The following is a 23,793-nucleotide window of genomic DNA, read 5'->3' on the forward strand; positions in this document are numbered from 1 at the left end:
TGAAGTTCGTTTTTTCTTTATTTTTAAATATGGAATATAAAATGCAACCACTTCACTGAATACAGCATCTATCAGGGTTAATGCCTTTTTCTGTAATGGAGGCCCTGATAGTAAAGAATATAGCTTGCATTAATGACCTATAATAAAATGAGCCCACAGAAAACTTTTATTTCTTTACTCTAATCAATATTTTAGAGGCTGAGACACACATAAGTAGAGATAATAAGGGGAGCCCCCACTTCATGTTTTTTTTTCCTAGAGGTAAAATAATGTCTTATTTATACTTGTATTTATCTGTGAAGGGAACATGGTAAGACACTTTGTACACTAAATGACAACACATTAAGCTGTTTCCATGTACATTTTTATGTTCCTACTAGCTACCCCACACACCATTTTGGGCCGATGACAATGACCGTAAAAGGCTACCATGCCTTGCTTTATTCTTAATATCTATATGTCCATTAGTGGGAGAGTGGTCACTCTCAATTAGAGATTTTGCACTTTCTTCCAAATCTAGGGCTTTACACAAATAAAATGCTCTGCATTACAGGGTTGTAATGTTGTAATGGTTTCTACATACAGAAAACATGATAGTCTTCCATCCTACAAAGTTTGTTGATGCGAAGACTAACAAATTTCAAGACATTAATGCCTAAACACGGCTTCCCAGGTCTGTCAAAGGACTTCATTTTGGGAATCAAACATTGTATAGACAAACTCTGAACAAAATCTGAAAAGGAGCTGCAACCACTTTCTTACATATACTATCTATATGATTTATTTTCATGAAAATCAATTTGTTTTGTATTCACACTACACAGGAATGAAGTAGTACATTTACACTCTATGTTGCGCAGGGACACATTTAGTTGTTGCTGCTTAAGCGTTTAATATTATGTTTGTTCAAGTGGACTCATACACTCTTGGTTGTGTGCAGCCTGCAAGGTGCGTTTATTTTCGTCGTTCATGGTTAGGTTTCTGTGTGTGATAGGAAATTTGTGCTTACTGTGGATATTGTCATGTATTTGAACAGTTCGACGGCGGATTTGATGACGGTTAGGCTGACTGAATTAAAACAAGTAAATCCATCAGTGACAAAAGAACCACAGTGTTGTGTATTTCCTGGAGGGAGTGACATCTAGTCATGATGGGTGTACTGGTCAGTCAGTTAACAGTTGTGCTGGAAAGCCTGTAAACTGGTAACATTGAGTTTTAAAGATATGGCAGTGAGATAGTAACAAAATGACGATACAGAGATGCATCATGGGAGTCATACAATTCAGCTTTTTTGGAGCTTGACCAACATAATATAGGATATCTTGGCCTTGGCAGAATCAATTTAGACCGTTTATGTAATCTGCCTCTTGTGAGACACCCCTGGTGTTATGGATGTCCAGTACTACTGCTGAAGTGCTCCTTTAAAAGACATAAAATGGCTGGTGCAAAATGCAGAAGTAGATAAGAGCAAAAAAGACTCAGTGACCACAGTCTGGCCACTGAAATAGACCTGGGTACGAAGAGAAGACAGGCTCTGTTCTGATTTTAATCTTCTTCACTGAGTGCACCAAATATATTGGGCCAAAGGAAGAATCTCTTCACAAAGCTAGAATCATATGTCTAGAAATCCCCCAGTGCACAATCAAGGGTAAACCTATCTCGGGAAAAGGTGGCAAAACAGCTTGGTTAATGCAAAATATGTACATATAGGCTTGCCACAACAGAAATCTCTTTTGTTCTACCATTTTGTTCTAGTTAATGTTCTACAGGATTATCCTATTTAAGAAAAAGGATTGTCAGTGTGATGATATATTATAGCATATTGTGGTGCATGGGATTTACTGTATCAGGTTGTTTTTACACATCCGATTCAACCTGAAGATGATGGAGCAGCATCATGCAAGAGATTTATTGATTTTCTGAGATGACATTACTCATATGGAAACCAGAAGGAGACAACTTCCCATATTTTGACATTATCAGAGGACCAGGATTTTGCCAGTTTGAATTTAGTAACACGTCTCTTTCAGTGCTCTGTCAGTTTCTATGACAGCTACAGTGACAGCAGAATTAGCAGAAACAGATCACAACACAGCATGAGCTGCGGCACAGGCTGCACAGCAACACAAAAACAACTCTGACCTCACTCGCTTGGCAGTCCAAAAAGGAGGTGCGACCTTACCAGTATGGTGGTGACAATGAGGGTCTTGTTTGCCAGCGTCTCTGAGACATTAATATCCAGACTGGTGGAATTCATTATCAGGGTGTTGTTGGAGTACCAGATCCCGATCTAGCAGAGAAGAGAAAGTGAGAGAAAATCAATGGCTATTGTGGGATAAATAATGTACTGTTAAGCTCCAACTTCACTGCAACTGTTTTACTGTTGCAGCAGGCTGAACACCATCTATAGATAAAAAGCATTGCAGTGAGTACATTAACCCTATTGATCTGTTTCATAGAGTGCCTTTGCATGTTTAATATTTTATGCTTTGCTTTAGCATCCATATTGTTACATACTGTATGAACACATTGATTGATTTAATTGTTCCCACTGGAGCCATAGATGAACCTGCAGCACCATGCACCACTGTAAAAAAAAAAACAAAAAAAAAACTGATGTTTACAAGCAGAGCAATGAGCTGGGACAAGATTGCAAAAACGGTAATGAAAAGCATTCATGATAAGGAGCTTCATTGCCATGTCTATTTTCCTTTGCTTACACCTTTCTTAAATTGCACAAAAAACAACTCACATATTTCTATTTTATGGAGACAGTAAAGTCACTTAGGTATATAAATGTGTGATTATGACCTAAGTAGTGTGCATAGGTGGAACCGCAGCTTGCAGAGGCATTTCCTTGAAAGATATTACTGTACATCTTTCAATAGGTCAGAGGAGAGGTAACGACTCCTCAGACAGAATCACAGTTTTTCTATGACACTCTTTATCCTGGCCTGACATTTAAGAGTGGGCTTTTTTTTTCTGTGAGAGAGTGGGTGCTGCTGTACAGAAAGGTGGAAGGAGTTAAAATGTTAATCATCACAATGTAATTCTCACACTGAGATAAAGTTTGGTAGTACAGATGGCCTGTATTAGAGCCCAAGAAGACATTAAGGGAAGGAGGTGAAGAGACAGTGTTTCTTTCAGTCAATGAACTGCACACACAGTCCCTCAGTCTGGATCTGCAGTGATGTGTGTACTTATGCTTCATTTAATCCTGAAATGCAGGGGAAATGTATTTGATCCCTCTCTTCCCTCACCTTTCCATCTAATGCTCATTGGAGGGGCCTTCAATGACAGAATAATGCACCAAAATGGTGCTAAATACCTCGTTGGCTGGGTCTGCCAATATCTTATTTTGGTTCAACACGTTGTCCAACTACCCTTTACAAATGTGTTGTGGCTTATAACTGGTAGATCAAGAAATAAACACAGAGACTAACAGGAAAGATCTGGTCCAGGAGAATGAATGAAAGGGAATTTATGTGTTGAACGAAAACTTTGAAGAAGGGGGGTACAATTCCTGAAGCCAGAAATTACATATGATTATTTGAACAAAATAATGTCTTAAGCAATGAAGAAAACAGTTGCTCAATTCAATTGGTCCCAGACGGGCTGGTCTGAGTGTTTCTGAAACTGCTGATCTCCTGAGATTTTGATACACATAATGTCTCTGGAGTGTCTTTACTCAGACTTGTGCGAAAGACAGAAAACGTCCAGTGAGTGACAGTTCTGCAGATGGAAACTCCTTGTTGATGAGAGAGATCAGAGGAGAATGGCCAGACTGATTGGAGCTGACAGAAGGGCTATGGTAACTCAGATAACCGCTCTTTACAACTGTGGTGAGCAGAGAAGAGAGTGAACAAAACGTTAAACCTTGAGGTGGATGAGCTACAACAGCAGAGGACCATGCCAGGTTCCACTCCTGTCAGCCAAGAACAGAAATAACAACCATAACTTGACAGTTGAAGACTGGAAAAAGTAGCCTGGTCTAGTGAATCTGGGTTTCTGCTGAAGCAGCAGATGGTAGGGTCAGAATTTGGCATCAACAGCATGAGTACACAGATCCAACCTGCCTTGTGTCAACAGTCCATGCTGGTGGCGGTGGTGGTGTAATGGTGTGGGGAATGTTTTCTTGGCACACTTTGGGCCCCTTAACACTAATCAATCATCATTTGAACACCACAGCGTATCAGAGTATTGTTGCCGACCATGTGCAGCCCTTAATGGCCACAATTAACTATCTTCTAATGGCTACTTTGTGCATGACAGTGTGCCATGTCACAAAGCAAAAGCCATCTCAGACTGGTCTCATGAACATGACAATGAGATGACTTCAGTGAACTTCAGTGGCCTCACCAGTCACCAGATCTTAACACCTTGGGGATGTGGTAGAACAGGAGATTGGCAGCATGAATGTGCAGCTGACAAATCTGCATAAATGATGTGATGCAGTCAACGTAGAGCAGAATATCAAAGGGAAGTTTCCAACATCTGGTGGAATCCATGCCACAAAGAGCAAAGGCAGTATTGGTATGGTGTTCCTGATTGAGCTCAGTGAGTGTTGTTTTAGCATTTACAAATACATGTTTTCTGTAATTGTAACTTTAAAGCCACAGCGGCTGTTGTTCAGCACACGTTAAGTAGGGTGACTTTGAACTGGTTATTTTTTAATTATGGTTTTGTTGTAACAATCCAAATACAGGATTTTGTAAAACAACAACATGATATGAAAAATAAAAAAAATAATTTTATTGTGATAAAAAATATTATCACAATACAAATACAATAAAAGGCGGTATATGACATTGATTTATTTCCCTGCCTTAAATGCAATTCAAACCCAAGTGATTGTTAGACTGGGGCTTACTCCTCAGACTCAGCTCTAAATATGTACAATAAAAATATGGAGAAACTGCAGGGCATTGCTAAAAAGGAGCAGGCATACTGAGAGAAATATCTTGCTGCGTTCAAGTGAAGACCAATTCCAAATACAAATCAAAACCAAGCCTGGGGCAAATCCAGCCTTATACGAGACAAAGATAAAATAAACTCCATAAAGACGCCATGTAATAATTACTATAGGATGAACAGATATGCACTGTAGGGTCTACATGTACTGAGCCAGTTACAAAGACTGATTTCTACAAATTGATGTCACTATTTGTAGCCATGAAAAGACAATAAATCAAACATAAATGAAATGTTATTTTTCAGATCAGAACACATCAAGTCAACATCCAGCTGCGGCTTAAAAAACAAGGCCCTGGCCAAACAACAACAAAAAAAAAAAGTCAGGGCCATACAATGCAACAATCAATACTACAGCCCAAAGCTTAGCATTTAAAATTCTATTGATGGACTATGCAGACAGTCAATGTATTCTAGTAACCTTTAGATAACAAAAATGTTAACATATATTTGCAGCTACTACATGACCCACATCAGATTGCAGGTTATACTCCTGTGTCGTCAGGTGAAACGCATCAAACCAACGTCACAAAGTAAAGATATTTGGCTACTATCAGGGGAGTCTGTGATGAGGCTGACCTCAGTGTTAAACGCCTCCCCTGGCATTGTGAAATCAGACAGGTGACCTATAACTACCCCAAAGCCTGTGGGTGATGTGACCTGGCTGCTGCATGATAACAGATGACTCCTGACCTCTTTGTGACCTCCTCGGTGTTTCTCCAGGATCCGCAGGGTGTAGTTGGTCCTTTGACCTTTGCTGTTGAACTCCACACGCCCTGTCAGACCATCGTACTCCACCTGGCAGGCAGACGGACAGAGTGAGGTGAGGAAGTATGAGAGAGGAAGGGAAAAGAAGAGAACAGGAAGGAACAATGACGAGAGTAGGAGAAATAAATACAGGCAATCTTCTATATGAGACAAAATATTCTTCTTCTTCAAACAGATACTATCAGCAGTGATTAGGAAGAAAGAGAGAGTAAAAGACAAAGAGAAAGAAAGAGGAGGAGAGACAGAGGAAGTGTCTGAGGCTGGACCAGACAGGGATGATCAGTTTCAGATCAACTGGGAGAGAGTGACTGAGTGAGAGGCTCAGATAGAGCAGCAGAGAGTGTCAACAGCTCCCTAATAAGACTCAGACCTGCACCTCACAGCTCGGCTCGGCCTCTCCAAACCCCAGGTGCCGGCACAGTTAGCGAGATCTATGATGAATAGCACGGTGCTGAAGATGGAGCACACCATGATGTTGACTAACAAAGACAGATGTCGGGCCGGTGGGGGCGGAGGCAATGAGAGATGGGGCTTGGGCTGCCTTGACAACAGGTCGTCGATGAGAGGAACACACAGACGACCAGAGATGGAAGATGACAAAGAACAACAAGAGACAGAGGTTACATGCAACGTGAGATGAGGATGATACAGAATGCAACTGTCTTAATTTATCAATAAATCAATTGAAGGAAAACTAATCAACAACAATTCTGATTCGTGACAACTGTTTGAGATGTGAGAATTTCAGCCTTTATGATTATAAATTGAAAATATTTTGGCTGTTAGTCAGACAAGTCAGATCATTTTCAGTAAGGTTAAAAATTTCAGTTTGATTAAGCAATTATTATTTTGTCTATGTATTGTCTATATTTTAGAGGCTGGAACCGACAAATGATTACTTGATTACCAAAATAGTGGTTATTTTCTGTTAATCGACTATCCATTAATCGAGTAATTGCTTCAGATCTAATTTGAAGATGTCATCAGAAGCTTTTGGGAAATGGTAACAAGTATTTTTCACAATTTTTAGACATAGATTCTCTGAAAAATAACCAGCAGTTTAATGAAATCAGTAATGAAAATAATTGTTAGTTGTATTTCTATAGTGTAAAAAAAAGCAACATCTTGATTTTCATGATAACACATGGAGCCACAGTTACAAGTCACTGCGTATTCTGCCTGTGTGGACATTTAAAGAAATAGAAATTAAGGTGAGCTCATATTTCACCCATATTCCTCATGATGTATGCATGTGTGTGTCCGTGTGAATGACCATTCATATAAAAGAGGTGATTGCAAACATGCAGATTTAGCAAACGTTTACCATGCGCAGGTAGTTCATAAGACTGGTCCCGTGTTGCCAGATCTGAGGCGAGGTGCAGCTGAGCGGCTTCACTCCTATTTCCTGACTGCGGTTCAATTCCCTCACCGCCCCCACCACCACATGCACCGCATCAAACATCAGTGCTGACGAGAGCTGTGGGAGGAGGGAGAGGAAACACGAGAGATATGGAAGTGGGTAAAGGCAGAAAAACGGGGGGGATGGAAACACAGGTAAAACCGACGAGGAGTCAAGGGAGAAGATGAAATGAGGAAAGAGGAGAGAGGCACAAGCACAAATGATTAAATGGTTAACAGGGATGGGGGAAGGCAGGGAAAATTAGAGGGAAGAGAGAATAGATGAGTAAACCAGTGGGGAGGAAACACAGATGGATACATCAATACCCATTAAATACAAGGAAAAGACTAGCTGAATCTCTTTAACTGCTCCATGAATCAGCGTGAGGAATAAAGTAGCTTAATGTTTCGTGGCATGCAAACAAAGCTGTAAAAATTACTCCTGAATGCGTGCATGCATGAGTACTCATGTGTCCAAGAGACTGACCGCAGGGCCGGGGTATGTCAGGTCACAGCCCTCCCTCCAAGAGAGGTTGAGGCTCCTGATGAACTCCAAGTAGAAGGGATGTGTAGTGTTAAACATGGAGAATCCCACAATATTGGACTGCTCATCCACTATATCATCCAGTCTCAGGAGGGGGAAGTCCTACAGAAGGAGAAAGAGGAGAAGAAAATAAAGGAGAAAACAAAGAAGAAGAAGAAGAAGAAGAAGAAGAAGAGGCGAAGATGTTTGCAGAGAGAGACAGAAAATTCAGGTGAGTGACAATGTTGACAGTGAATCAAATCTCAGCAAAGAAGAAAAATACTGTGCAAAGACGAGTGTGATAAAGAAAAAGAGAGGTTATGGGGAGTGACGGCAGCTAATCTGTGATGGAGAGAGAAAAAAAAGGATATGGACAGCTCGGAAAAGGGAAAAATAGTCATACAGGGCAAAGATAGGTTGATGGAAATGACTCCAGTAGCTTTTCACAGAGATACGCACATACACTCGCATCTAAAGCACAAGAGAACATCACGCACAGAGGGCGGAGAGGGGAGAAAAAAATAAAATAAAAATCAGGCACACAGCATAAAGTGACACATTAATTCAAATGGTAGAAAGGGAGGGGAGTATATCAAAGAGGCAGATGAAAACACCGGAAGCGTAGAGGAGGTGGCGGGTGGCAGAAGAAAAAGGGCACATCACGTCTGTCATCACCTTCACCTCAGACCTCTTTTTCTTCTGTTTTTTTTTTCTTTTTTGCCATCCTCCTCTGCACTTCCACATCTCTGTACAGTATGTTTCGTTTCTCAGATCTCTCCCCCTCTCTCTCTCCCCATCCTTCATCTCCTCTCCCTTTATTCTCTCTCCATCACCTCTCTCTTCTCCCTTTATCGAATACTTTCTCTGCCTTAGCACCTTTGCTTGCTCATAAAGGGACAGAAGAGGAGGAGGTGCAGGGCAGGGGGGGGGGGAAGTGAACACGGAGGAAAAGAAGACAGAAGACAGGAAGGGGAAGAACTGGTACGCTCTTACCATGGTGGTGAGGATGTACTTGTAAAATGCTGATGTCATCCCCAGCTCTGATGCCTGTAGGACAAAGAGAAAGAGAGAATAGGATGAAAAAGTAAAGACGAGGCAGGTGGGACACAGAATGTGGAGAGAATAAGGGAAGATGGAGAAAGATTGATAGGGGGCAGAGATAGTGAGGGCAAAGGAGGAGAGTTATTGAGAGGCAGAGAGCAAAGGAGACAGTTGGGGGACAAAGTGTAGGAGAGAATGTGGGGGAGGGAGAGGGAGCATACGTTAATCACAGTTTTACATCATCAGGCGAACACTAGGACATTTCGCTGAGGGCAGATGTGCGCCCAGTGAAAACATCCCATACGCATTCAAACTGTGACTCACTGGGCTGGCTATCGGCATTACAGGCCGTACCATGAATCAGAACAAGCCTGGGTAACATCTGCACCGCATCCCAGCAAAAGATGTTCTTTTGTCAAATACTTTCTTAAGAGTGTAAGTGATTGTTGCTGGCAGATACGCAGAAATATTGTTCAGTCTGCTGCTCCGGAGGACAGGGAAGGTAAAAATAGATGTTAATTCTGTTACAACAACAAACGTGTAGCCTGTGGAACTTCAAGAGAGTTGCCTTATTATTTTACCGATGGTAAGTTCTGCATGCCCTTGATGACTGTAACCTGAATTTCCCATATGGATATATAAAAGAGAAAAACTATCCCCTTGAGTATTACTGCATGTGCTGTATACTAGAGTAACTTCAAATCCTGCACATGTGTGGGCGGCTCTGAAGAATGAATTGATCCTTGAGACCTGACCTTTTTAAGGATGAGATAGGAGACAGAAGCATTGGCGTCGATGATGATGGTGGCCACTTTGTCGTCACGGATCTCCTTCAGCAGCGGCGTAGGGTCCAGGTTGTCATCCAGCATCCTGATTGACAGCGTCTCCCGGGAGATGAGAAAGCGGCGGACCAGCTCCTCCAATCTCAGCAGGCCTGAGGCAGAGCCACAGCAGAGTCGGATTGCATATCAATGTCTTTATCAGTAGACATAACTCATATTTCCTAGGTGTAAGCTTAGCAGGACCTGTGAAAATCTTGATTTATCCTTGGATGGCCACATATTTGTGTCATTTGCATGATTGATGGTTTGTCTGAATCTCCAGGAAATTAAACATCATTTAATATGGAGGCTACAATATGTCTGCATTCGCTGCTTTTCTCAGTGGGACTTATTTTTATCTCTTATGACCTCTGCCAAGGAGGTTTTGTATTCAGTCTTCTCTTTATAATCTACTTGACAGATTGTGTAATTTGAAGAAGAGTTAGGCTTCGGGCCAGGGAAGTCATTAGTTTTAATGTAGGTAGCGCCACCATGTGGTCATTTGTACAGCACTTTGCTGTTTGACCATAACACCTGAACTGTGGAGCATGGAGACAAAATATTTTCCTCCTGATTTTTATTATTTATTTTACTTTCAGGCCACATCTGATTACACATAGACACATTTTAAACATATTTTTCAACATTCCTCCTACAGACACCCTGAGGAAGGAAAGAGCACAGATACTCTTTGGTATATTTTTAATATGAGTTAAGCCCATATGTATTAAAGCTTTTTTTTAGCTATCCGCCTGAGTGTCTGTCATTAGATTTTATAATCGTACACATCGCTTCACTTATTTTTCCTCTTTAATGTTACTCCTAAAAATTTCATCCAACCTTAACCAACTTTGGTACATAAAATATTTGGATGAGCCAAAAAATGTTTTAAAGATACCCACCTCCTTGTAAAAATACTCTGCTTTGAATATTAATTTTGTGTCTCATATGGCGTGTCAGACTGAGGCTACATTAACATGACAAAATATAACTCGATCAACATAATTCATAACATAAGTGCTTGTGAGTCGGATTCAATTGAAATTCATCTTTGTACACAGCCCTAATATCCTCGGACAGGTTTTAGGTATGCTACAAAATTCATGGTCTCCATCAGCAAGACAAATTTCTCAACATTTTCTATTAACAGAATAATAGGTTTAGAGTGCTGTGCAGCCTTGGCAAAGCTATGTGCTCTTTGAGTGTGTTGTAATTCACTTTGTGTGTGTTGTCTTATCCCTCAATGATTGCTTTTCAGTTCGTTGTGTGACGTGTGTGCTGTGAGTGAAATAGTATGTGTTCAAAAAACTAAAAACAATTAAATAACAAAATTGGAATGCAGGAATTCTGCTAACATCTGGTTAAAAAAAAAAAAAAGATGATGGACAGAGAGGAGCACAACTGCAGGAGCAGAAAGAGTGAAATACAGTACTTGAGACAATTCGCCCACTTCAAGCGAATTCCTCTCAAAAATGAGTATAACCAATGGCAGTCAAGACTCACTTGACACTGTGCATGGAATGAGTCTTTACTAGAAAGTCTACCCTGCTGCTTCCTAATTGTAATTCCATAGTAAAGCTCCCCTAGCTATGTAAATAAGTGGTGGGGCAGGCATCTGGGGGATGGCGGGGAAGGGGAGTGGGGAAGAGAGGAGGAAGGGAGAGGTAGTGCACAGAGCCCTTCAGCAGGAGAAAGCCTCTGTAAGCAGTGGGGTAATCACTGAACCAGGCCAAAACTTTAATTAGTTTGAGGAAGGAGGGGAGAAAAAAAAAATCAATGCACTTTACAGCTTCCTCTCCTCCCCTCTCTCCCTCTCCTTTCACATATTCTCTCTCTCAAACATAAGCTCTAACCTCTCTATCTCTCTCGTCTTAGCCCTGTGCTCCAGTTACCTCTCTCTGTCTTTATCCATCTCACTCTTACGCCGCCCACTGTCTCCTCCTCCTTGTGCTCAGTCTCTCCCTCTCGCTGTCCTTAACCTCATCCATCTCATGAAAACTGCATAATGGAATTAGGCTCAGATAGCGCGTTGTGACCCAGCCGTAGCGAGAGGAGGATACGTCGGAAGTGACCCAAAATCTTTGACTCACTCTCATTTAACAGAATATCTATGGACTGCTACTTGCACAAGCTAAAAGAGGGAAAAAAATTGATTAATCCCATTAACAGGCTGTTGCAAAAATGACCAGTTGCTAAATTCGTTACTTAATTAGGATGCGTACATGATGGTGGTGTCAATGAATTGTGTGACTTCACACATTACTCGCCTCGCTGACAAAAAAGAGAGAATGTCTACTTCACTTGTACGCACCACTCTACACTGGGGTAAACAAGATGAATAAAACAAGTGAGCTGGTGGTAAACATTGTCTGATGTTGAACCTCTGTAGAGCCGCACACACAGACACACAAGCCTACAAGCACCCGAAAACCCACTCACACGTATAGACATGCAGTACACTCTGAGGCAGCAATACACACACACACTCGTTCACACATTAACTAGCACTCAAGCACATGCACATGTACGGACAAAGTGAACTAAGCACACAGAAAAATAAAATATCACACACACACACACAGTCATTCAGAGTGTGGAACAAGCCTGTTGAGTGGCAGTTAGCACCTATTCTGCAGCCATGGCAACCAGCTCCATGGCGATAGATAGCGCAGCCAAGTGGGTCAGAGTCTGTGAGTGTGATAACCTTGTAAAGATCACCTTCAAGCCAAATATACTACACACACACACACGCACCCCTCCGTCACTCCACCAGGAGAAGCTGCATCTCTTGGCCCGGACGGTAACCATCAGGCTATCTGTTGCCTCCTATTCTTATGGGAGGAAAAGCTTGGTGAAAGACAAGGCTCTTATCTACCCATTCAACTGATGATCAAAAGTGGAAAAAGATGTCTGATGCCATTTCAAAGCTCTTTTAGTTCAATGAAATGACAAGTCCTCAAGGAATTCAGCTTACTTTCAGGAAACCGTGGGACGGCTGGCTAACTGCTGGAGAGATAATGAAAGCACCGCCGCGATTGAATCAATTTTTCATAATGTCACAGCTTTTTGTTTGTCAAAATCTACCCTTTTCACACGGCCATGAGAAGTGTTCAGACTTCAATGGTCGCTCTTATTCTTTACGTAATTGCCCTTCAGTTCTTGTGCGGTTCAACTTGACTGGTGTGAGCAGTCAACAGCTGAACAACAACTCATCCCTGCTCAGTTTCATTCAGATCGGGACAGAAAGTCTGGACATCACTAAGTGGATAAATGACGATTTCTACCACCTCTTACAGCACGTAGTGTATACTGTCATATATTCACAAAGGCCTCTTTGAATACTACAGCCACCATCCCACCAAGCCCTTTAATTCCTGTGACTCTCAATAGGGGAGTGCATAATAAATCAATAACACACTCTTTCAAAATGAAAATAAAGAGGGCTAGTGACTAAGCCCCGAATCCCCTGTGATGTTAAAGTTCTCCGAGTGCCAGGCAAGTTAAATCAAATGTCCTCTTAGTTCTTCCAATACTGGAAAGCATTTCAAACACAAATATTTATTAAATTGGTTCTGGCTAACAACCCTCTGAGGTGGATAAGAGACAGTGTGCAAGAGGATGAGTAATAAATAGGAAGGCTATAGTGTGAGCCGTGTTCTGAACTCTGACAACAGACAGAACTTTATGACCAGACTGTCAAAATGAGTGTCCAACATCACGAAACAGTCATGTCCGCCCAAACAGTGTGAATGTGCCAACACTCCCCCACAGAGGCATTCGTACACATAAACACACACATACAGTAGGTAAAAAAGTTCAGAAGAACACAACTGATGCATTTACACCCACCTAAAGACAAACATAGCCACAGGGTCACAAACATAACTTTGTCAATAAGTATACAAGGTGTACTCACACTCAGCCTTGGCACAGACCAGGCTGGCTGAGGGGTAACTGAACGAGCGCAAGATGGCTCCTATGGCCAGACTCAGGTCCTCGTTGCTAGGGTACAGAGTGACAGAGGCAAAGCGCAGGTACGGCAAGCGTGGAGTTTCCTCGGGACCAATCTTCACATGAGGGATCTGTAAAAATAAAAACAAAAATTTTTAAAAAAGGAGAGCGGAGAGGAGAAACATTAAGGAAGGCAAGAAAAAAAAATAATGTGTCGTGATTAAGTCCTCTCCAAACACACACACATGACAGAAAAAAAAACAGTGAATAAGGAAATCCATTAGCGAGGCTAGAGGGTGAAAAGAGAGATAAGAAAACAGGCAGATGCAGAGAACAGAGAGACTTAAGGATAAAAGGCTATGGAAAGAAAGGAGAAAACTGTTGGAAGAAGTGGATGGTAGTTAATTATATGGGAAGAAACTCAATAGGCAAGGAAAACCAAATCTCTAGATACATTCATCATGACAACTGTGTGGGTAGGAAGGGTAGTAAGTCAGAGAGAGGGAGCTAGATGTGCACAGATTTGTACCTATTTGTGTGTTTATCTTCCACACTCACCTCCTTCTCTCCACATATGTGACTGACAGTAGAACCAGAGGCGGGGCTGGAGGCGGGACCTATCACAGAGACGACGCCTTTGGGTAGAATCTGACACACTGAAAGGAAAAAGGAAAAATAAACACTGAATATGCAGACACACACACACACACACACACACACACACAACTTCCCTCCGCTTCATTTTGACGGCAGCACTGAGCTGGCAAGCAGTAAGGGCTGCAGTCAGGGGAAGTGTGGAAATCTAAAATGCAGCAAAAACTCAGAGGACACATTGCGATTTCAGTTGAACTCCTCATTCTATTGTAGAAGCAGGATGCATCTAATTATAATCTGATTTATTTTGAGATAAATACTCCAAGGACCACAGCAGGGCAGCCCACAGGTTGCCTTCTGCTATCATTCACTTGTTAATACAGTCATTTTTAATGATTTTAATAATCTTTAAGACATTTCGCTTTAATTATATCTCTGGCATCAGAACAATGCTGGCAAATTGGTTGTCACCTTTTTTGCATGATTACCCTTCTTGCAGGGGGAAGATGTTGGGAAAACAGCTTTGCACATTAGTCTATTACATTAACTATTCATGAAATTATATGACTATTAACTCACTAATTTCTTTGCTGAGGAATGGCAGGAGTAAACACTGTCTCTGAGAATCTGCATACAACATATTCAAGCATAATATATGCCATGTCTCCATTATGTTTATATATTGTATTTAAGCCTAAATGAAGAATTTCACACATTTTTTGTGAAACACTCAGCACAGGAGCATTTCTGTAAGTTTCCGTTTGTCACACATCAAAACTGGATTTTTTAGTTATTTAGTTTAAGTTATGCTTTTCTTTTTTCTAAGCTCTACATGCGAGGGCCTGAAGTTTGCTTTTTTTTGGCAAATGTCTGAAATGGCTTCACAATGTTGAGTAGACAGGGGGAACAGATCAGGTTCATTGTCTGTCTTATACTCGACTAATTGACCAGCCTATAGTCTAGTTACTGATCAACAGCCGTAAGAGACTCACAAGTCCAGCTGCCAAAGACAAAAGAAACTTGGAAATGCTTAAAGGAATACTTCAACATTTCGGGAAATATGCTTTTTTGCTTTCTTGGCGAGAGTTAGACGAGAAGACTGATGCCTCGTGTCTATACGATAATTATGAAGCTACAGCTAGAAACCAGTTTGGTTACCTTAGCGTAAAGACTGGAAACAGGAGGGAACAGCTGGCTTGGCTCTGTCCAGATGTAACAAAATCTGTCTACCACCTTGTCTAAAGCTCATTAATTAACACATTATATTTCGCTTGTTTAATGTATGCAAAAACCAAAGAGCAGTTGCCAGACGAAATAGTCTCGCACATAACACAGTAAAACAGTAAACTGCCATCTTTGGGAGGTTTTTTTGTACGGATTAAACAAATAACATACAATGCATTAATTGATTAACATTAGAGGGCCTGTCAGAGGATTTTTTATTTTTTTTACATTTATGGACAGAGCCGTTTTCACTGTTTCCCCTAGTCTCTATGCTAAGCTAAGCTAACCTGCTGCAGGCTGTAGTTTCATATCTAGCATCCGGATATGTGAGTGGTATCTGCTGTTGACCAGCTGTGTTGATCCATCACAGGCCGAAGCTGGATCATGTTCTCCACTCGGGCACTAAAAATTTTAGCTAACAGAGAAATGTAATTGAAATGTTTTCGTACAGCATCTCTTTGATAAGCACCGAGTTTATTTTCAGTGACAATGTTTTCTGTCTACCCACCTGAAAAATGCTGTCATAGATACAGCAGAGTCTGGTGACTTGACTGTGTTATTCTGATAGTGAAAAAGTTCTGTTCTTGCTGGTAGAGTTGGTTGGTATTTTAATTCATCCCAATTAGTCCTCCTCTGTTCCTGTCATTGTCTGTGTGTATGCCTGCCTGAGTATGTGTGAGTGCATATGCCCACACTGTGCCCGTATGTATGAGTGTGTCTGCAGAAAAGGATGTGCATGCGTGCATGTATAAATGCCTGTGCACGTGTGTGGGGGCGTGTGTATGTGTGTGCTTCGGTGTGTGCGCGCGAGTGTATGCGTGCAAGCACGCCTCAGACAGCCGTAGCTGTAAGATGATGAGCTCTCTGATCCAGAGACCAAAAAAACACTGCAAGCAAACAAGCCTGTCAGAGTCTCCTGCCCATCGGTCAAGGACACACACACACAGAAAGACACATACACATACGCCTGCAACTCAAGCATACACATATGTACACAACCCTTCTCAAGCACACAGAGACATTTTGCCAGTAGCTTGTGGCAGGGTCACTGACCTATTAGAATAGGAGCAGGGAGTCTGTGTCTCCTCTGTGGCTGGATTCAGCCGTACATCTTCTGTCTTTACAGACTCCAAACATTCTGTTTTAAGTCTGTATATCAATACAAATTTAATGGAGCAGCCTCTTTGGTATGGTGCTGCTTTCTGTTGGCCCGCACTGCTGATCTGTATTAGTATTTGATGATTTGTTTTTGTCTGCGCAGTAGCCAGTTCCAGCTGTTACTGGAGGGCACTGGTCCGCTGTTTTTAATGAGACAGGCTTAGTGGCCCATTACTGGTCTCCAATGACATGTTAAGTAATCTGCACAAGCTCTTACTGGTTCCTAATCACATGAAAGTGGTGGTGTTTTGTCATTCTAGTCATCATTTGCGTTTTTTGCTAATAAAAGGCAACTTTTTAGAAAATGTATTTTATATAGTTTTTTTTTTGGATTAAAATTTGCAGTATTCAGTAGGCTACAGTTCTTTTCTACTCTGTACTAGTCACTATTAATATTTATATTCCATATTACTAATAATATCTACTGGTACTTTTAGTGGTCACTTTTTGTCTGTGGTAATTAGACACTATGCCCTATTGGACTCTAATGGATTTAGCTGGATTTCATCACTCTTGCGGGGTTGTGTGAATCTGCTCTGTTGGTCTTCACTGGTGTGCATCAACTCCACTCACTGGTGTCGGTAGTGTCGTACTGGGAGTCTTTTTGCAGCTCGTATATGTCCACTTCCACTCGGGCTCGGGCCGGACCCTCCATCACACTGTTGATGTTCTCCCTGGCCAGGGCCAGCGCCAGCCGCTCCCCACGCCCACACACAGACTGGTCGTCCAGGATTGCCGCTAGAGAGGCAGAGAGGGAAGGTGAGACAGGTGAAGCAGAGGAGAGAAGATGGACGGCACCGGGAGATGGGAAGAACGGGAGAGGAGTAAGCAAAAGAGATGAGCGAGAGTGAGAGGTGGATGATTGTTTAACAGTGTTGCCTGTGCTCATGTGTGGGTGGGAATGTATTTGGGAAGATGAGTGGAGCTGACAGAGGAATCATAACCACTGACTTGAAAAGGAATGCAAGAAACTAATGTTGTTCAACATAGTAAGTGGTATGAAATCCAAACTATATTAGAAATGAAAGGAACAGTTAAACATTTTGGGTAATATGCAAAGTAAGAAGCTGTTAAATATGAATCTCGAGCCAAGAGACAATTAGCTTAGCTTAGCATAAGGACTGGAAGCAATACAGCTAGCCTGGCTAAACTGATGGGCTGCTGGCTCTAACTTCATCTATACTGTACAGACATGAGATATTGATCCTCACCAGAAACCAAATAAGTATATTTCCCAAAATGGTGAACTAGTCCTTTAAAGAAGGAAACATTCTTACTGATGATACATAAAAACTTGATCAAATAAAACTTTAAGAAACTAAATCAGCACCGCAAACATTTGTACCAAGGGTAGGTGATATACAGTATCATTGGTTTTAGCTCGTACCTTTGGTTTTATTTTGTCCGTCCAGTGTATCTGTATTTACCATGTTGTCATGATTTTCAAGAAGGTTCCCCTTGACATATTAAATTACAGTCCTGGTTGGAATTATTGGGACACCTTTTAAATACATCATTTAGAATATCTTCAGAAATAAATGCAAATTAAATGCAAATTAGCCAAGTTTGTATAAACAGTCCTTGTACAACAACAAAATGCTTTGATATTGTGAAGTAAAAAAAAAACATGCTGGACAGAATCATTGACACCTTTTTGTTGAATTCAAATTAATTCATCAAACAAAATTAAAAATCAAATTAATCTCACGTGTTTATTTGTCAGCGTGAGAGTTAACCATCGATTGATGGTTGTGCTGCGTAAAACGGGGCTGATTGTTTCAAATTTCTTTTTCACAATGGCAAAGACGAGAGCTGACTGAGCGCATCAGAAATGTTTTTAGCAAAAAAACATAACGATTCCAAGGCAATCGGCAATGATCTTGAAATCCCTGTTTCAATAGTTCACAATGTTATCAAGAAGTTTCACAGTCATAAAACTGTTTCCAGGATGTGGTGCTAAGAAGAAATTCGATGTGAAGGCTTGGAGCAGATTGTGGGGGAAAAAAAAAAACCACACAAGACATCTAAAGAGCTTCAGACTGATCTGGAGCAATCTGGAGTGGTGGTTTCAGCCCGTACCACACACTAAACCGAGAGGAGAAGCCACAGTCTTTCTGGGATAATGTTCTATGGACAGACGACATCAAAGCGGAGCTTTCTGGGAATGCAGTGCATCAGTTTGTTTATATGTGACAAAATGGAGCCAATAAGGAAAAGAAGACCCCACCTACAGTAAGACATGGTGGAGGATCTATCATGCTGTGGGGCTGCTCGGCTGCCTCTATTACTGGAGGCACGGAATATATCAAAGAAATGATGAAATCAGAAGATTACCAGGGCATTTTAGAGCGAAATGTGTTACCCAGTGTCAGAAAACTTGGTACGAGGCGAAGGTCTTGGGTCTTTCAGCAGGATAACAACCCAGAGCACACATCTAACCGCACAAAAGAATGTTTGAAAAGGAAAAGACGGACTGTTTAAAACTGGCCAACAAAGCAATGAGTCCTGACCTAAATCACATTGAAAACCTTTGCAGAGAGATAAAATCTGCCATTGCAAAAAGGACCCTGCAAAATTAAAAGAACTTCAACGCATAACAGAGGACAAGTAGCAGAAACTGTCATAATAATTGTGTTTGGAATACATTTTGTATTATTTTAATATTGTGCAATTTGTTTGTTTTTTTATCTTATTTTGTCCAATGACCTTGGACATTTTTTCAAAAATATTTTGATTATACAAAATTGGTTAATTTGCATTTATTTCTGAAGAAATTCTAAATTCTCTACTTAAAAATTCATGGTTGCAACAATTTCAATCAGGACTGTATTTGGACTAATATGATTTCGTCTTGATGGAGTCAGTCAGTCAGTCAGTCAGTTATCAAAATACTGACTTACACAGCTGACAAACACTTCTTTACCCAGTTTTGTAACAGTGTTTGCAGTTGTGATTATGTTATGTTTACGTTTTTGTCGAACATCTGTGTAACATGAGGTGCTTTGGTCAGTCAAATATCCTCAGTGCTTCCAGAAAACGTCAGAGATCCACTGATATTTTAAACATCTCAGAGTATTGTCCAAAAAACTAAGAGGCGTTGTTGCACACCTGCAGGTTTTAAGGTTAAAAATGAAATCTTGAAACTACAACAACAAGAGAAACTTTTATCTGCCAATCACTTACAATATAGAAGAGTAAAATGGGGAAACTTTTATTACAAGTTTGTACTGAAATAACAACAACAGGTTTTTTATTTATGCTTATTTGGCCTTAAAATGGTTTCTTGTCACCCTGTATCTTATTGTACTGTCCAATGTGACAAAAACCACTTTGAGGCATTAAAGGCGGCTGGAAAAAAAAAAAACCCACATACACAAAAAGTATGTTGAGAAACTTTTTCACCCAGGGGAGGTGGGGACAGAGGGACGGCTGACCACTCACCCATACGGACGGAGGAGAGCAGGGGGGCCTGACTGAGGGAGCGTGGCGGCATGGTGACTAGCAGGAAGGAGAGGAAGTGTATTGACAGCAGCAGTGCTGGCAGAGCCGGCATCTTCTACTGCTCCTCATGGAGAATGGTCTGCTGGCTGCCTGTACCACCACCTGCAGGAGTGGAGGACAAACAGCGTGTTACTGGACACACAAACCACCGTCTCAGTACAAGATGTCTCTCTTCAAATTGTCATCCTGCGGCTCATCTTCAGTTTACGCTGTCATTTCCACGTAGTGTGTGCACCTTTAATTTGACAGCACATAGAATAGACTTTCATACTATGAAGATGTTCACTGTCATATCACAAAAGGCAGCCCAGTCCCATGCATACAGCCTGTCTCATAATAAAATACAGTACAAACATCTCTATTTATGTCCCCCCGTGGAAAGTCTGCCGTTTAGAAGTGACAGTATTCAGCCTTGAAAAGATCTCGAGAGGCGGTTCAAAGGAAACCATCACAACAATCGTCACAGTGCACTCACTCAAACACATCTACACCGTACACACGCATACGTGCGTATAAACAAATGCAAACACACAGATACAGTCATACTAGAAACACTTGCTGAACAGTATTATGCTCTGAACACATGCAAAACCATATACAATACGCCCACACACGTCTGTACTTACTCATGTTTTCCATCACCTAACCATCACCCCCCACCTCTGAACAGAAACACAAAAAACACACACACACACACACACACACAAAAAAAAAAAGTACACCAAGAGAGATGAACCGAGCTCCACTGGTGCTAAGCATCCCTCTCCAGGAGTGACAAAGCCTTGCTCTGACTGACAACATGACAAGGCAGCATGAAAGGATGGAGAGATGAAGGGAGGGATGAAGACAGAGGAGAGAAGAAGGAGTGTTGTGTGACAGACAGGCAGGGAGGATGAGGGAGGGGTGGCGCTGGTGATGGTGGCCACAGCGGTGAGGGATGTTGACCTGGGAATGTTTCAAATGTCTGGTTCACCGGTCTGAGCTTTAGACAGGTCTGACAGACAGCTGAAAGACTCAGTTCATGACCCTCAATTGACCCCTGCAGCTGTAAACACAGGGGGTGCTCAAGAGCTAGAAGGCTGACCTTTGACTCTGACAAGTGCATGCGGGGGTGGAAATGAGTTGATGCTGTGTGTTTGCACATACACTTGTTTGTACATCAAAGAGGCAGATGATGTGGATTGTCGGTCACTGTGTTGTTCGAACATCCCTCCCACCTTCATCCCTGTTTTTTCACTTTGAAATCATCACTTTGTCTTTATTATCCCCACTCACCTTTCCCACACTCGTTTTGTCTTTGATTTTTAAAGCACATCAAAAAATATCTGCGACTGTGATTTAAATCTGTCTTCTTCTGTCATAAACCAAACATAATTCTTTTTTTTCTTTGTACCCTCTAAGCAATCACTGCCCTCCCTTTCTTCCTGTGTAACTTTATATGTCTCTCATTCTCGGCTTTGAGGGAGAACAAACATGTGCGCAGACATGTTCATAATACTAATAGCGTGTGCCATACCGTGCAAATGGCTGTGTTGCTCTCATTATAGTTACCACAGCTCAAAGCGAATAAAGGCAGGGCTTATGTAAGGCCAGCTGTGTGTGTGACACAACATAGTATAACAGTGGGGGAGTCATTTTTTTTCCCCCCACTCACTGTTTTCAATAAATCGTTCTTGTTTAAACACAGTATCTTACACTGAAGGTGCCAGTAAATAATTACTTCATCGAAATGTTTCATTCCACTCATTTGGTCATTTTTGTGTCCATGTGTATAGCGGTGCATATTTACAACAGAGACAGTCATGAAAGAGCTGATTATTGTGACCGCACAGTGAGATACGGCAAACTGCTGTCATACAACTGTGTATTGTGCACAGTACTCCATTTTGCTGGCTGTTACTACTGTATTCTGTTTGCCTCCCACACCAGCGGTCTCTTTCTCAATTTACTCCTCACCAAAGTGTGTGTTTGGTGCCCGGACCTGTGTGTTTATTCCAGAGCATGTATGAGCATGCGCTTAGCTTCTGCGAGTGTGATGGCGTATTGATCGAGCCCAGCTGAAGTGGCGGGCCCTCAGGTGCAGTCAATCAAAACAATGGGGAACCTATCATGGGAGCGCTGCATTTCACAGGAGCCATCTGATTGGCTATTACCAAGGAGCAGATTGCCATGATGACGAATAAGATCCTAACTGAGGCTATGCCTTCATCAATGATGGGATGGAACCGGTGCTATTTCATTGTTATTGAGAGCTATTGACAGCATTAGACAGAGAAGATTAAAGCATCTATACTCTCAAGAGAAGGGGGGGGGGGCCCGGGGGGGCGATGGAAAGCTGTGATAGAAGAAAGGAGAATGAGAGAGAAAAAGAAGCAGAGGGAATGGGCTGGGGACGATGAGGGAATAAAAGAACAAAATTGAATACAGAGAGAAGAGATTGGAAAGTGTTTCTGCAGAAAGAGAGACGCAGAGCAGGATAGAGATGGAAAGACAGAGGCGCAGTGGTGGAAAGTACATTTACTCAAGTGCTGCACTCAGGATTTGTATTAGCTTATACTTTTGCACAACTACACGTCAGAGGGAAATATTGTAGTTTCTAGTCCACCACAGCTACTAGTTATCCTCCAAAATACATGCTAATAATAAAATAATGATTAATTATAAATTACATAAAAAATATATATATATATATATGTGTGTATATATATATATATATATATATATATATATATATATATATATATATATACACATACACACATACATATATGTTATATACATACATACATACATAAGTTCAGCTCCGTTTATCATGGTGCCTAATGCTTTATCATTAATGACAGATTTCTTTCTCCTCATTGTCTGTATTTGGATACACTTGGATACACTACACAAAACCTTAAATATCCCAAAGGCACAGTACAAACAAACCTTTACGCAACGTAACCTTTGTTGGTTATTTGGATTTAGACATGCTGTTCCTGTGGTTGACTTACTATTGTCAAAAAATCTTGATCTCACACACTTTGCATGATGAGTACTTCTGACAGTGTTGAATATTAACTTATATTTCCTAATACTTCTATTCATTAGTAAAATGCATTTTTTTTTCTTATTACATGTTCCTCCTATTGCAGGAGAGTAAAAGAAAATAAGTAGCTATAATGTAGTAGAATAAGGTGGAGGGGGTCAGAGAAATAGATTCAGTCAAAGAGAACGAGAGAAAATAGTGAGATACTATTGCCGTGTTTAATCTGCGAGGACTGTGTGTCTGGCTGCTGTACGTGCTCTGTTGCTGTAGTAGTACATGGCTGAGTCCCTGTAGCAGTCGGGTGTTAGTCTGCAGGGAGCTGGAGCAGCAAGAGGGCCGAACGGAGCCAGACTAGTCTGAGCTGTACAGAGAACACTGCTTCTAGCCGCCCTCACTCGCTTTCATTCTGCACCCTGCTGTAAGTCACCCTGCATGTTGGCATCACTGAGAAATACACAAAAGCAAAAATACATAAATATCCTAACTCGCAGTGTGTGTGTGTGGGTGTGTGTGTGTGTGTGTGTGTGCGGGAGAGAGTAGAAAAGAGAGAGAGGCAAAGGGAGAACAGAGAGTGAGAGAGGGGACATTCATCCCAGTTGGAGATTTAGCTGTTTGCTGCATGCATTCATCTTAGTGTGTGTATGAAGGCATATGCATATTTGTGTGTGCTTGCTGTTTGTGTGTGTGTGTGTGTGTGTGTGTGTGTGTGTGTGAGAGAGACTTGGCGGCTTGCTTATAGTGTCTGCAGTGCCTATTATGAAAGAGAAAACCGTAAAATCAGAGATCTTAATTATCCAGAGAGAGTTGCGGGG

General features: G+C 41.4%; 1 protein-coding gene across 1 annotated transcript in view; it reads right to left on the bottom strand.

The window, feature by feature from the left end:
* The window catches only part of grik5 (glutamate receptor, ionotropic, kainate 5), an 85,453-nt gene that overhangs the window by 17,352 nt on the left and 44,308 nt on the right, over positions 1-23,793 (bottom strand). Inside the window, exons 4-13 of the mRNA XM_087180303.1 lie at positions 19,891-20,052; positions 17,023-17,187; positions 14,032-14,129; positions 13,439-13,604; positions 9,457-9,635; positions 8,654-8,707; positions 7,625-7,783; positions 7,064-7,216; positions 5,665-5,769; positions 2,183-2,290 (exon numbers count right to left, since the gene is read on the bottom strand). Of these exons, the coding sequence (XP_087036429.1) occupies positions 2,183-2,290; positions 5,665-5,769; positions 7,064-7,216; positions 7,625-7,783; positions 8,654-8,707; positions 9,457-9,635; positions 13,439-13,604; positions 14,032-14,129; positions 17,023-17,187; positions 19,891-20,002 (1,299 nt within the window). The 5' untranslated portion in view covers positions 20,003-20,052. The remainder of the gene's footprint in view (positions 1-2,182; positions 2,291-5,664; positions 5,770-7,063; positions 7,217-7,624; positions 7,784-8,653; positions 8,708-9,456; positions 9,636-13,438; positions 13,605-14,031; positions 14,130-17,022; positions 17,188-19,890; positions 20,053-23,793) is intronic.

This window comes from Seriola lalandi, unplaced genomic scaffold (assembly GCF_002814215.2).
Source record: "Seriola lalandi dorsalis isolate HSWRI2012SDOR001 ecotype SW California unplaced genomic scaffold, Sedor1 jcf7180002054900, whole genome shotgun sequence".
NCBI lineage: Eukaryota > Metazoa > Chordata > Actinopteri > Carangiformes > Carangidae > Seriola > Seriola lalandi.